At 40.7% G+C, this 15,594-nt stretch overlaps 1 protein-coding gene across 5 annotated transcripts in view; it reads left to right on the top strand.

Annotated features, from left to right (window-relative positions):
* SPATS2L (spermatogenesis associated serine rich 2 like) overlaps positions 1-15,594 on the top strand; it is a 187,462-nt gene that overhangs the window by 157,446 nt on the left and 14,422 nt on the right. For all 5 annotated transcript variants that reach the window (XM_064286845.1, XM_064286846.1, XM_064286844.1 and 2 more), the window contains one exon: positions 11,320-11,378. In XM_064286845.1, the coding sequence (XP_064142915.1) occupies positions 11,320-11,378 (59 nt within the window). The remainder of the gene's footprint in view (positions 1-11,319; positions 11,379-15,594) is intronic.

Genomic DNA, 15,594 nt, shown 5'->3' with positions numbered 1-15,594 from the left:
CCCCAAAAAAAAACCCTGAAAGGAAATACAACAGTGTTGGGAATGATTGGCTGTATTTTGAGTCCGAGACAGAGATTTTGCCATATTTTGAAAATTACTTTGTTTTTATCCTACTTTCTCTGTTTTCCAGTTGGTTTTTAATGAGGATGTAGAATAAAGTAAAAATGTAAAGAAGAATGTTAACTTTGTTCCTTAAATGGCTCCCTTGTGCGACGAGAAAATTAACATCCACAGACAGAGCAGTTTGCTTTCTCTCCCATAGGTGTAGCTTTTCTAAAAAACGGGTGGTCAATCATATCATTTTTATGACCATGGAAAGAAAAATACTGTTACCTTCACTGAATAGTGATTTCCATGGAAAGAAACAAAACTAAGCAGTATTTAGCAAAGATAAGAACTTAGATTGTTAAGCAAAGTCATATATGAGATTCTAAATGGAGGCATATGGGGAATGTAGATTGTACCACTGAACATATGAAGTTGTGGGAATTGTAGAATTTATAGGATCATTGCAGCTCAGATGTCATTTTTAAAATTCCAAGAAGTAAAGGAAATCCCTGTTTTTTTAATAGGCTGTGTATTTTATAAGAACTCCAGGATTTTATAAGTGTTGGGAGTTGGTGCTTGTGCTAAATCTGCATGTGTCCCCTTTTGGAAATGCACCTCAAATGGTCTGACAAAGTACTTACTCATTAATTGTGGCTTCGAGTCATTGTAAGGTTCCAATTTAAATAACGCAGACTAAGAGATAGTAACAGGTTATCTCTGATTTAAAAAAAAAAAGGAATAAAATGAGCTCCACCTGATCAGCAAACAGAGCGCTGTTGCTGACATTCAGTGATGGCTGGGGGGTTTTACTCTGCATGTGGAATGGGATTCAGGCTTAAGGCACTGCTTCTTCATTTCCCTGACAGTCATCATTGTTGGCAACTTTTCAAAGGTTTGTGATGCACCACAGTCTGTGCTGTAGACACATCTGTTGGGTTTTGAATGTTTACCACATATCAATGTGTGGTATTCAAGACATCTTCAGGAAGTTCAGTTTGTCACCACTGCTTAAAAAAAAAATTTTTTTTTTTTTTTTACTGCTACATTCAGGAAAAAGAATTCCATTTATTATTTTTTCTAGTTATAAAAAGAATGCTGCCTTAAAAAAAAAAAAAAGGAATGTAGCTTGTAAAACCTAAATGCAAAAAAAGCACAGAGTCAAATGTAGAATAAAATTCAAATTCCTAAAAAAAGGACAGCCCTACTGGAATGATAGAAACTAGAGGAACCCGTAAGACTATAGCCCTAAGATACCCTTTGAACTTAGAACTGAAGTTATTTCTGGAGCCATTTAGCCAAATAATAGATTGGCTTATAAAATTTACAGTATCATCCATGAGTAAGGTACTCCCTTAAACAGTCAACAAATGGTCAACACTTACCCAGAAGCAAAGATAAGAAGGGGAACGGAAGCTAGATCAATGGAAACAGAACAAACAGAATGGAAATAGTGAGAACGCTGACACATTGTAAAAATTGTAACCAGTGGTACAGAACAACTTGTATAAAACTTGTTAAATGGGAATCGAATTTGCTGTGTAAACTTTCACCTCAAACACAATAAAATATTATTTTAAAAGATGTACAAAGTGGAAGATGGCAGACCCAGGAATGCCATCACTGTGGCAAAAAAAAAAAAAGACCACAGCCAACGATTTGATAATGAGCCCAGGGTTAACTTGCAACTGTGGGAGTGGAGAGTATAGTAGGAAAATGGTTTCTCAGGTAGACTGTAGAGGACTTAATTGTGTGGAAAGCGAAGGAGTCATGGAAACTCGGGAGAGGTGACCCCAGTAACCAGCGTCCAGGGTCCAGGAGGCTGAAAGGTGGAGACCAGAGTGGAGAAGGGAAGGAGCAGGCACCAGCGGCATGCGAGTTCAGTGTGCAGCTGTCATAGGTGTTAGGGCTGCAGGTCCTCCTGAACCTGGGAGTACAGACCCACACACAGGTCCAGAAGCCTTGTGCATTTGTGCCTATCAAGCCAAGGACAGATGCTTTGCTGCTGTAGTTGAGAAATTGGTGAGCTGAAACCCTAGACTAGTTTTGTCCTGGGCCCAAGAATTCCTGGTAGTAGTACCTCGGGAGCTGGACTAGAAGTGGTACCCATGGTAACAGTACATTACGCCTTAGTGTATAAAGGAAGTTTCATACACCTGCACCTAGGAGAAGGGACACAGATGCTTAAACACTTGGGCCATACAGACAGCGTCTTCCATCGGTGCTAGCTAGCAAAGGGCAAACATAACTCTCCAGCTCAAGGCTTCTCGTAGCAGCCACCAGACACCAGCAGACTGGCAGGAGCTCAGCCGACATTCCCTGATGCACTAATAAGGAGCAGAGGCCACACGAGGGGGAACTGGTTTTCCATTATTTTTCCTTTAATGAAGGAAATAAAAATACTTTATACTGGGAAGCCTGGCTTTATGGCTTATCTCATTGCATGCTTTATACTACTCGATAGAAGCCAGGAAGGCTGAAACATTACATTAGCAGCCATTAGCATCCATTCTTCCCACCAATCTCTACATTCTCTCTATAGTCGGCTGGGGGACATGAGGTTTTCTTCAGCCTGCTCATCCTGCCTGTCCCTCTCCAGCCTTGTTTCCTCCTGATGTTCCTACCTGCTTCATTTTGCGAAAGGAAGCTCAGACTTGAAGGATTTTATTCACTAGAAGGTCCTGAAGCAGAATTGTCTGATCCGACGGTCCCAGGCGATTTCTGCCATCACAGTCTCCCTAAGGAAAACTCATCAGAGATGGACCATGGCCTAGTTTTAACTCTTTAATCTGTGTTAGTCTGGCTGCTGTTGAAGATTTATTTCTTAAATTGCCTTTGAAATTCTGCTTTAATTCCTTAGTATCCCCCAGCAAGTTCTGTGGCTGCCCCCCTCATAATGTTCTTTCTATTTATGAAGAACGCTAGATGTGACTTGGCTCATCCGAGCTTCCAAATCAAGCAGTTTTGTCATCGGCGTCTTGGTCTTCACATTTCTGGGAAGAGCCTTTCTCAGAGCTGAAATCGACCAGTCTGATTCTACGGAAGTGCCTTTCAGGTTCTTTCTATTACTGTTGTTAGTCCTGTATGGAAAAGGAATGAAGAGTGTGGAAACATTTTTATAAAATGACACTTTACCTGTGTGATTACCTATATAATAAACTGTAAAGGCTTTGCCATGGTAATCTCCTTCTCCTTACACCTTATTGCTTAGATAATAAAAGCTTTTTTTTATGGCAACAAAATCAAATTTTACTGTCCAGGCAGTTTAGATAAAACGAGAAGGTGTGTATTTTAGAAGGCTAAAGGGCACGTCCAAAACATGTGAGGTCAGCATGAGTTTTATGTGACTGTTGATGTGGAATGAGTTTGATGTATCTTAACCTTGATGTTCTTCAGAGTGCTCTCCCCACGCACTGAGAGAACTTGTAGTGGCCAGTGAAAAGCCAATTAAAGAGTTCTGTGTTTCTGTCCCTGGGTGGTACGACAGTTAATGCATTTGACTGCTAACTGAAAGATTGGAGATTTGAGCCCACCCAGAGAGGCACCTTGGAAGAAAAGCCTGGTGATCCACTTCTAAAAAGTCAGCCACTGAAAACCCTATGCAGCACAGTTCTACCCTGACATACATAAGGTCATCACAAGTTGGCAGTGAGTCAATGGCAGCTGGTTTTATGTATTTCTGTCAAGTAGAGAGGGTCACTGTTGAAAAGCAAAAGCATTCAAACTGGGCTTTAAACCAGTTTATTCCGGGTTTAATTCCTGCTGAGAATTTGCGTGTCTAAAAAAACATTCCCAGGAAGTTATACATAAGAATCACCTGGGGATCTTGTTAAAATGTAGATTCTCATTTAGTATATCTGGGGGACTCATTAGAAATGCAGATTCTCAGCAGGAGTTGGAACTGTACAGGACTCAGTTTGAAACCCTGTGTTCAAAACCTAGAATTGCAAGTGATTAGTGGGGAAAAATACAAATTTCAGCAATAATTTATGACCTCTCCAATATGCAAGCAGAATCATCAATTTACCTATTTTGATTCTGAGCCAAACCCTATGTGTTTGGTGAATATAGTTACACTTTTATTCATAAGCTATTTCTCAAATAATTAGATTCCATCAGTTATCAAAATTATGTAAATTTTGCATAAACACAATTTATATGCAAGCACTATAATACACCAACTAAGAAGTTTCATTATTGTTATGCCTTAGAAAAATGAATGTTATCCACTCTTACATTTACTGCTATGGAGGAGTTCTTTTGTTCAGCAGCCCAGAGTGGTCTAAGATCGTAAAATTGAACAGAAGTTTTTTGCAACTTGGAGCTTTCGAAGTGATAACGGAGTGGAGATATGAAGGGAGTCTCGGAGTTAATTAAATGTTGAAGAGTGTTGTCTTCCAGACAGAGGGAAGGGCTATACTTCGGCCCTGTGGCTGGAAGAGAGCAGGGCCCATAGCCCCTGGGGTGTTACAAAGCTTGTTCTTGTTGTAGTTGTGTGCTGTTCAGTTGATTCCAACTCATAGCGACCTTATGTGACAGAGTAGAACTACGCCATAGAGTTTTCTAGGCTCTCATCTTAACGGGAGCAGATCACCAGGTCTTTTCTCCCATGGAACCACTGGGTGGGCTCAAACCACCAACCTTTCAGTTATCAGCCAAGTGCTTAAATGTTGTGCCACCAGGGTTCCTTGTTGTGAAGTATTTTGAGATCATTCTTTTTTTTTTTTTTTAATGTGCTTAGCACACAGTAAGCATTCAAGAAATGTTAATTATTATCAGCTCTTGTTTTGAGGCAACTTAGGGCTGATACCTGTCTACACAGATGTACCTTAAAAGCAAGTATATGCTCTTTGCTCCTTCCTCAGTGGAACTTGGCCCATGAAACTATCTCTGATTCTTCTGTGACTCATCAGCTCTCTAAAGGAAGCTCAGAACTGAAGGACTTTATCTACTAGATGGTCAAGCAAAATTGTCTTGTCCGATGGTCCCAGGTGGTTTCTCTCACCAGTCTCTCAAAGGACCGCCCTCCTAGCCTCCATAGCTGATAAGGCCATACCAGCATTTTGGCCAAACCCTGTCCTTTTCCATCCAGAGGAGCTATTTTTCAGCAAGCAGCACTTCAGAGAGTGACTCTTAGTACCTCCAAGAAGATACAGTAGGACTTGCAGATGGCACGGATGAAATTTCTCATTAGGCTGCATGTGACACCAGGCCTCAAGGGCATTTAGAAGATTCCAGATACTGTCTTTCCTCTTTGATCCTTCATTCGGTCTGGCCCTCAGCTTGACATGATGCCAGCTCCTCGCTGTCTGACAACCTGATGCCAGCCTTTACTATTTCATCCTCCACACCCACTTTCCAGGGTTATTCTACTCTCCAACAAGCCTGTCTCCTTGAGAGCAAAATCCAAGGAATCTCAGGTCCAGGTGGTTAAGATTCTTAAGGGAGAATCAGTGTTCTTTACTGAGGCTGGCACCTGATCTTGGTTTGCATCAGATTTAGCATCAGTTCAGAGCAGAGCCCTGACTCAGCAAAGAGTCACTGGCTTGCCTTCATGCACATGCATTTTGAAAGCACGATCATACACAGCAGTGCATGAATTACTGTGATGCTTGAGGACGATCTTTTGTTGAAATACCGAGAAGAATGGAAGCATGGTTTGATGCCAGCATCACAAGCTTTTTCCACATCCTCAAGTGTGCATTAAGCAGATTGACAGTTTATTGTGTATAACCTTCATCCCTCTTGTTGCTAACCCAGAGGGTATGAACTAACAATCGTATGAATATCCAGCTTTGTTTAATATGTGTTAGACCTGAGGATATATATTATACCCCAGCTGTCCATCGTAAACTCTCTGGGTACATTATTATATTAAATTTAATCAACAGAAATTTTATCATGATCTGGTAGCTGGTAAAGAAATTAGCAAAGGCCCCTTCCCACACCATTCTCCCCACCCAGCACACACAAACACACAGGCTGCAGGATTCTCAACTCCAGGGCCTATGGCCTTGTAAATGAATAATTTCTTGTACAAGAATAAGCACAAAGCTGGTTCCTATGAGGAGGAAGTTAAAGGTGTCCCAAATATCCAACTTTTCCAAACTGCTGTACCACTCCATTATCTCTAACATCACCTACTCCTCCTCCCCTCAGTACTCTCCCTCCTATTTTTGGGTTCCATAATTTGCTCATCATCTCACAAAACTCATGAACCATTATCAAGGAAATGGAACACACAGCTGTGGAGGCTGGCAAGTCCCAAATCCATGGGTCGGGTGTAGTCTTCTCCTGACTCAGGCGACCTCAGGGGCTGATGAACCCAAATCGGCAGGCCAGATGACAGGCTACTAGCTCACAAGGCTGTGGAAGCTGGTGAATCCCATTATCTTCAGGTCAGATGGCTGGCCCCTGGCTTAAGTCCCAAGAACCAGAGGTCAGACAATGACTAGCCAGATGTAGGATCCAGATGCACAGAGAGAGCGATCCCCGCCAGAGCACTCACTTCTATACATTGGATGCAGGCTACACCACAGGGAAGGGTGTGACTTGAGTAATGGTAGGACTTGAGTCACACCTTCCTGCAAGGCTGTGACTGAAGATACACCCCACACTAATCCTGCCTCATTAACACATAGAGATTAGGATTTACAACACATAAAAATTGAGGTTAATTACATCAGATCACAATACTGGGAATCATGGCCTAGCCAAGCCAACAGACAACACCAACTACCACACCTCGTTAGGGTTCCATACACCGTATTTCCATGGTCTCATCCAGTCATCATGTGGGAATCATGAAGACTGTGGCTTGCAGGGCCATATTAAGTGATTCACAGCACCGCACCTTGTTTGGGGTGGGCTGGGGAGTAGGGACTGAAGATACCCAGAGACTCTTCTCCTCAGGGCCCTTCACTGTATGGGACTGCCCTGTGTTGGCTTCTTCCTCATCCACTGGGAAGCTGAAGACATGCCAACCTTGTGTTACCTGCAAGCAGTTCCTTTAGTTGCATGCTTAAAACCTGGGGACTCTGTGTAGGAGCTGTCCAGTTGCTTGGCAGAGGAGGGGGCCTAATTTCTTCTTTTCTTCACCATTTTCTTCCCCCTCTTCCTGTTCTTTCCTTTTTCCCCAATATGTTTCCTCATGTTCTTCCTCTCAGCTATCCCAAAATGAATGTCATGGCAGGAATCTTTGTCTTTTTTAACCACTGTTGTATTGCCAGCCCACAAACCATTGTTTGGCACATGGCAGAAAACAGTAAATATTCATTGAATGAATGAATGTTCTGTCCATATTCCCATTTTAGCCCTCTCTGTGATATATTCCCATTCAGCCATCGCAAGCCTTGTTCAACCCCGCTTCCCTCTGTTGGTGAAGAGAATGGAATACAGGGTTACCTTCAGGCCTCATATGACCTATAGCTCCATCACCATGTAACCCAGAAGTCAGCTGGGCTCTCCCAGCCCCTTAAGCTCCAAATAAAGTGTCTTGGCCAAGTACCAAGGCCAAAGCCCACTCCAGTTTTACCAGTTTGGGGGCTGGGGGAGGTGTTAACATTTTGATGTTCACTTTGCCTTCAAGATGTTGCCTCCTCACAACTCTTCAGCTATTCAGTTTTGCCTTGATGCAGGTGTGAAATATAGTCCCTTCCATAGTTGCCATGTATGTGTAGCCACACATATTCAAACCGTTCATACCAGACACACTAGATTTATGAAGATCTGGATATCCCAGGAAAGGCTCACACCATACACCTCACGGCACACAACTTACGATAGCTTATCAGCATTCTAGCTTCTGGAAGTTCTTTGTTCCCCCCACCACTGGCGATTTCTCCCAGGCTGTTCACCCTCCACAGCCCCCAACCTTTCTAACTCAGCTCTTCCCTCCCCTCACCTCCCCTCCCTCCCTTTCCCTCTCTTCTTTTTTCTCTTCTCCCCTCTCCCCTCCTCTCCTGTCCCATGCCCTTCCCTCTTCTCCCCTCCCCTCTCTTTCCCTTTCATTCTCTTCTCTTCCTTTCCCTTTTCTTCCCCTCCCTTCTCCTTCTTTGTATTAGGTATCATTGAGTCAGTTCCAACTCATAGCCACCCTATGTACAACAGAATGAAACACTGCCCAGTCCTGTACCATCCTCACAATCATTGCTATGTTTGAGCTCATTGTTGCAGTGACTGTGCCAGTCCATCCTATTGAAGGTCTTCCTTTTTTGCTGACCCTCATAGTGTCCTTCTCCAGGGACTGGTTCCTAACATGTCCAAAGTACGTGAGATGAAGTCTCACCATCCTCACTTCTGAGGAGTACTCTGGCTGTACTTCTTCCAAGACAGATTTGTTCATTCTTCTGGCAGTCCATGGTATATTCAGTATTATTCGCCAGCACCATAATTCAAAGGCATCAATTCTTCTTCACCCTTCCTTATTCATTGTCCAGTTTTTGCATGCATATAAGGTGATTAAAAACACCATGGCTTGGGTCAGGTGCACCTTAGTCCTCAAAGCATTTCTTCAGGAAGAGTAGTTACCTGTATATTTGTAGCTGGCCTCCTGATACCCAAGGCTCTAGGTTCTTACTTTGTCTCCCAGACAGCTTACCATTAGCCTTTGTTTTGCTAAGATGGAACTGCCTTCTCAATGAAAGTTGCAAAAAATTATCTGTTTGCCTCTATTATAGCGCCATTCGTGAACTTGGCAGGGCAGCCAAGTATACCTTGTCATTACAGGAGCACAAATCTATTAACTCAACCCAGCATTTAATGCAGTTAACAAGTATATGTTCATTTATGCCTAGATTATCCCTGGAAAGATATGCAAGAGACTGGTAACAGTAGAGACCTTCAGGGAGGGAACCTGAGTAAATTGAGACACAGAAGGGATAAAGACTTCCTTCCTTCTCACCATTACCTTTTTGCATCACATATTCCCTATATTTAAAACACATTGATATGCTGGTTACACTAAAGTGATTATATCCAGTGACTTTAAGCCATACTGCGTCACGGGAATAGCTGATGTCGTCTGTGGTTGATGGATTAGGCTTAGTGCCCAGTTCTGAAGAATTTGCCATTCACCATACATGTCAGTTCTTTCCACTAGGATTTCCTGGTTGGACGGAGCTGAACTCCTCAGCACACGGTGTACCAAAGGCCTTACTCTCCAAGTGCTTAGGTTACATCATCATCTGATTGAGGCGCCCCAAAACTACTGTAGATAGATCCCAGAAACCACTTGTTTGTTACCTTGGTAAATAATACAAAATCCTCAAGAGGAAATAAATTGTCAGCATACTTTAAATTTTAAAAGTAAACACACCGTGATTTTTAGAAAAAATAAATCTGATGGAACAATCTGAGTAGTAAAAAGGATGATAACTGCAGTGGCTGAAGCACGTCAAATATGAGTTCATAATTAAAATTACAAACAAGCAAGCAGGTAAATCTCCTTGGTCACCTTTGGAGGATGCTAAGGAATCCACTGTTATTTTGAAAACTGATAAATAAAAGCAGAGAAATCCGGCATTTATCCTGCCTTACCTAAACAATCTGTACTTCTGGATAACCAAATAGGACATAAGGGAACATTTCTCTTTATGGAAGAATTCCAGGAAATAAATGAAGAAAGAGTGTTAGAATTATAATATTCCCATTTTGCAGTCCCTATTGATTTATTGAATCTGGTCAATGTTCACCAGTGCTAATATAAAAAAAGAGAGGTATCTTGTATTTCCTATAAACATGTTATTAGATATAGAAACATGATTAGATTCAGGTTTGATTTTTTTTTTTTCAGGAGGAATACTTTATAAGTGTGTTGTGTTGTGTCATTATGTGTCTCCCGATGGAAATACACGATATAAAGTCTACCTCCTGCGAAGAAAAATCAAACCTGAATCTAACCGCATTTCCATATCTGACAGCAAATTTATAGGAAATATAAAGAAATGGTTTAAATAATACTATGGAGATGCAATCAACAAAATCCACACTGGGAACACCTGCTTTCTTTAACAAATAAATGGCAAAAGTTAAAAAAAAAAGTGAGAGTGAGAGAGATAGAAAGAAACCTATAAATTAAAAGAGATATAAGAGATATGTCAACCAATTGCAATATCAAAAAAAGTAACATTTTAGAGGTTATAATACTACTGCGGTTATGTTAAAAAAAAATCCTTCACGTTTAGAGATACATATTGAAATATATATGGATGAAATGAAAATAAAAAGAGTATCTGATACATATGCTTGTTAAAAAAAAATCCTTCACGTTTAGAGATACATATTGAAATATATATGGATGAAATGAAAATAAAAAGAGTATCTGATACATATGCTTGTGTATACGTAGAGAAAATGTGAAAGGATATTTAAGAGATGTGTAATCATGCATTGCTTCTGGAAAGGGGAACTGAAGAACTAGGGGTCAAGGTGGGAGAAAGACAAACTTTTGGACAGATAATTGTTTGTTTTATGTGGATTTTACCTTTTAAAAAAACTAACCAAAAAATAAGTGAAATAAAATGGTGGGGAAAAAAAAGTTAATTTGAGCCTTGAAATACTTATTTGGGGGAACCAAACTAGTTGCCATCCAGGCAATTCCAACTCATGGCGACCCCACGTATGTCAGAGTAGAACTGTGCTCCACAGGGCTTTCAGTGGCGGATTTTTCAGAAGTCAGTTGCCAGGATTTTCTTCCGAGACACCTGTGGGTGGACTCGAACTTCTAACCTTTTGGTTAGCAGCCGAGCAGTAACTGTTTGCGTATACAGCATGGAGGAGGATTGGCCCAGACCATATTTCTCAGAGTATGAACCTAGGATCATCTGCATCAGAACTAGGCCCACCTCATGTCCTCCCAGGCAGAATCTTTGAGGGTGGAGCACAAAGATGTCTGAGAACTACAGGCCTTTAATGACCTAAGTGCAAGCTTTTCAAATCTTCATTATTTTGTTTTGTAACTTTGAGGTTTGTGGGGCAAAAATACTCTCAAATTTAAATTCAAACAGCACAACTCTGAAAGTTTGAAAGACTTTTTTTGGATTTGCTGACAATGATTTAATCAGCAGATGTCACTGTGTAATACTTGGTGCAGCCCTTCCATGTTGCCTCAATTTTGGAAAGGCAAAGTATGCTGCTGGCATTGTAGCGTAGAAATATTTATGGTAATTTTGCATTATGTTTAATGAAAATAATTTTTCTTTTACTTCCACTGCTTATTAAAATTTTATCTTTGATTAAGCATTCTTTGCTTTTGTTTTTGTTTTTCCTTCCTAGCATCATTGACAAAGAAGTTTCATTAATGGCAGAAATGGATAAAGTTAAAGAAGAAGCTAGTAAGTAGACACGTAGTTGATTAAAAAAAAAAAAAACAAAAACCCCATTGCCGTAGAGTTGAGTTCAACTTGTAGAAACCCTATAGAACGCAGTAGAACTGCGCCATAGGGTTTCCAAGGCTATAATCTTTACAGGGAGCCCTGGTGGTGCAACGGTTAAGAGCTGGGCTGCTAACCAAAAGGTGGAAAGTGTGAATCCACCAGTTGCTCCTTGGAAGCCATACGGGGCAGTTCTCCTCTGTCCTGTAGGGTTGCTACAAGTCAGAAGTGACTCAGTGGCAAGAAGTTTGGGTTTTTTTTTAATCTTTACAAAGCAGCCTGCCACGTCTTTCTCCCATGCAGTTAGTGGCTGGTGGGTTCAAAGTGCCAGCCTTTTGGTTAGCAGCTGAGTGCTTAACCACTGTGCTACCAGGGGCCCTTACTTGTTTGATTAACCCAAAAACTAAACCCACTGCCACAAAGTCGATTCTAACTCACAGCAACCCCACAGGGTTTCCAAGGCTGTAAGTCTCTACAAAAGCAGACTGCCACATCTCTCTCCCACAGAGCCACTGGTGGTTTGGGTTAGCAGCCGAGTGCTTTCACCACTGCACCACCAGGATTCCTTGTGGACCTCCTAAGCAAATGCAATCCATAGGTCAGGCTGACCATGACATTGGATTCTGAGCAGGGTCCTAAAATTCATCCTGAAGTCCTGGCTTACGAGCTTTGTGATCTTAGGCAAGTTACTTATTAGCCCCTGGAAACCTCATGTGGCAAAAGGACATGGTACATCCACCCCATAGGATGGCATGGCCAGCAGAATAAAAAACCAAACCCACTGCCGTCAGGCAACAGTAAATAGTAGGAGTCATTTAAATTTTTTTGAAGTTCAAGAGGACATGAAGGATTACTTGTAGTTAATTGGAAACCCTCGTGGCGTAGTGGTTAACTGCTACAGCTAACCAAAAGATCAGCAGTTTGAATCCGCTGGGCGCTCCTTGGAAACTCTATGGGGCAGTTCTGCTCTGTCCTATAGGGTCGCTATGAGTCAGAATCGACTCGACGGCAGTGGGTTTGGTTTTGTTTTTTTAATAGTTAATTAGGTTTTAAATTTAATATTAAATTTTAAAACAAATTTTCAAGCCTTTTTGACTTACAAATCCTGCTATACTGTTTATACAGTTATTCTCACTTGTTCTTTTGAAAGTTCAACCAATTCAAGTTTACCAAATTAAATTTCCCTAAAAACTTAGTCCCATTTTTAAACTTACTTAAATTGCCCTTAACTTTCTGAACTACGTTTATAAATTTAATATACCTGACTTTTTTCAAGCACTTCAGATGACTGTGAAAAGGCAAGGTGACAAACATAATAAGCAAAATATTTCTAAACTTTTAAACAACACTTTGAGGAGTTTTAACTCAAATTTAGAGATATACTAAATCAAGTTTTCTTAAACCACTTAATTCTGTTTACAAACTTAGTCAAATTCACTGATACCAACTTAAAATCACAAAAGAAAGCCAATTACACATTTTAAATTGAAACCACAAATCAGATTGCTTAATGCACCAAATATTCTGTTTAACCAATGAGCATGCTCAGATTATCTTGACCATTGCAAACCTTTTCCTAAATTTAGCACAAAGTATTAATACTTTGGGTTTGATTTATTTTATTATCTTTATGTATATTTCAAAACCTTTCAGCTGTGAAAAAGTTACCCACTAAGTTTCATCATCCACATAGGCTGAGGTTCAAGGGTTGGAAATTTCAGTTGAGGGAAGATTACGGAGTCGGATTTAACACCAAGCCGCTGGAGTTCTACCAGAGCCACAAGCAGACATGCCGAACCCTTTCTTACTGTTGAATTCAGTCTGCTGTGTCAGTGGAAACCCTAAGGCCATATGTTTCAGTTGGGAATCTTTATTCCCTGGGCATTTAAAATTCTTTATTCTTAACCACGTCTTATCTTGTGAGTTGGGTACATGGCAGTCTGCGGCCTTAGCCAGGTCACAGCGAAATGCCTCTGCCTTTGACTTCAGTGACTCTCTTTTTACCAGGATCAAAAATCAGGCCAGATTCTTCATTCTTTTCATATTTTTCTTATCTGGCTCTGGGTCAAAGCACATAGTCATTTTATAGAAAATACTTATCGTTGCACAATTTTATAAATAATTTTAAACAACATTTTAGAATCTAAAATATGGCAAGTTTTCTTAAATGCAACTAAACGTCACCCAGGGTTAAACTGGGGAATGTTTAGGTAGTTATTTGGATATGAAATTCTTATATTCTTATGAAATTGGTTGATTTTTTCAGTAAAAGAGGGCTATAAACATGACTTGGGATTTTCCCTGTTTCTCAGGTAGAGCTTATTTTTTCTTTTCAGGTTCATGGCCTGATCATAAACATGCTAACTGTCAGCACAGACCAAAACAGAAAGTTACCAGCACATTACTTTCTCAGAGGCTAACACAAGACCTCGGGTTTCACACGCTCATTATTCTGCCTTGGAACAATCATATTAGATGCCAACACCTGTGGAATTTGGAGCATTCCTGGAGCGCATCCCCATTCTTAAACTTTCACTGCACGCTTGCTTATGTGCCAGGCACTGTCAGAGACTGTTCACATAACGAACAGGCAGATGTGAGGCCAACTTTCATGGAGCTTTCAGACCAGTTGAAACGGCTAGATTGTAGGTCCTGGCTTTGAATTGTTCTTGACCCAATTCAAGGCCTGTCGGTGCTCAGGTCTTGGAGACAGAGAGAACTGAGTCCAAACCCAAGCTCTACCCATTTATTGGCTGTGTGACCTTGAACCATTTAGTTAACTTCTCAAAAGTCTGAGGTTCCTTATCAGAAAGGGGGAAATTGTATCTATCTCAAAGGGTAAAAGATTAAATGAGAAAATATACAATATACTCAAAAAAGTGAACAGCTCTTATTGGTATATAACCCACCCACGGCACAGACTAGTCCAAACCCCCCTATATTACAGTGAGAAAATGGAGGTCACAGAGGTAACTGGCATCTCTCAAGTGGCATGCCCATGTCAACTATGTGTCTGCTCCGCAGACAGAAGGAACCATTGAATTTCTCTTCCCACTACGTACAGAACTGTCCATACACACACAATCTTGAACTTACATGTCTATGTAGAAGTAAAATTTTTTAATGTAAAAAGTATTTTCAACATTTTCCATTTCCCACACACAGTGTAGACTGTTTCTCAGTTATAACATAAACTTCTTTGTCCCTCGTGGTACCTAGCACAATGCTGAGAAGACTGTAGGTACCTCATAAATATTTATTAGTTGAATTATTATAATGAATTCAGTGTCTAAACTGTGGAATCCAATCCTAGTGAACATTCTAGTATAATTACCAAAAAAAGGAAGTATATTCTGGATGAATGTACCTCACTTTGTTAATACTATTTGCAGTCAGCATTTTTTGAGTGTTCTCTTCTAAACGCTTTGCATATGTGATTTCATTTAGTCCCACAGTAACCCTACACGGTATGTGCGATTATTATTGCCCATAAATAATAAATAAGGAAGAAATATGGCATGTTGTATGCTAGAGTCCAGAACTTCATCTGTGTACCTGCGGAATTGAAGGCCAAGAGATGTGTGCTCTTGGGGTGTCACGTTTACTAGAAATAGGTGAAGAAAATATTGCTTTCTGTATTAACAGGGACACGTATATTATGATGTAAAATGCAAATTTCACAAGAATTTTTAAAGAATAAAAAGGATTTCAAGAAGTGCTTGAAGAACTGTCTCCCCCTCCCCCTCCCCAGGATTTTGAGTATCCTCTCTGCTGGGGGGTATTGTTTGAGAAGCTGTGAGATTTTTTTTTTTCTGTCTTTTTTTTTTATTGAACTTTAGATGGTTTACAGAAGAAGTTAGTTTTTCATCAAACAGTTAGTATACACATTGTTGTATGACATTGGTTAACAGCCCCACAACATGTCAACACTCTCCCTTCTCAACCCTGGGTTCCCTATTACCAGCTTTCCTGTTCCCTCCTGCCTTCCAGTCCCTGCCCCAGGGTTGGTGCACCCCTTTAGTCTTGTTTTGTTCCATGGTCCTGTTCAATCTTTGGCTGAAAAGTGAACCTCAGGAGTGACCTCATTACTCAGCTAAAAGGATGTTCTGGAGCCAGTCTCTGTCAAGCCCTGAGATTTTTTTGTGATCCAAGTAATAAGGGCAAGCTTCCAACATGT

Source organism: Loxodonta africana, chromosome 6 (assembly GCF_030014295.1).
Source record: "Loxodonta africana isolate mLoxAfr1 chromosome 6, mLoxAfr1.hap2, whole genome shotgun sequence".
NCBI classification, from domain to species: domain Eukaryota; kingdom Metazoa; phylum Chordata; class Mammalia; order Proboscidea; family Elephantidae; genus Loxodonta; species Loxodonta africana.
This window is presented reverse-complemented; position numbering and strand designations above follow the sequence as displayed.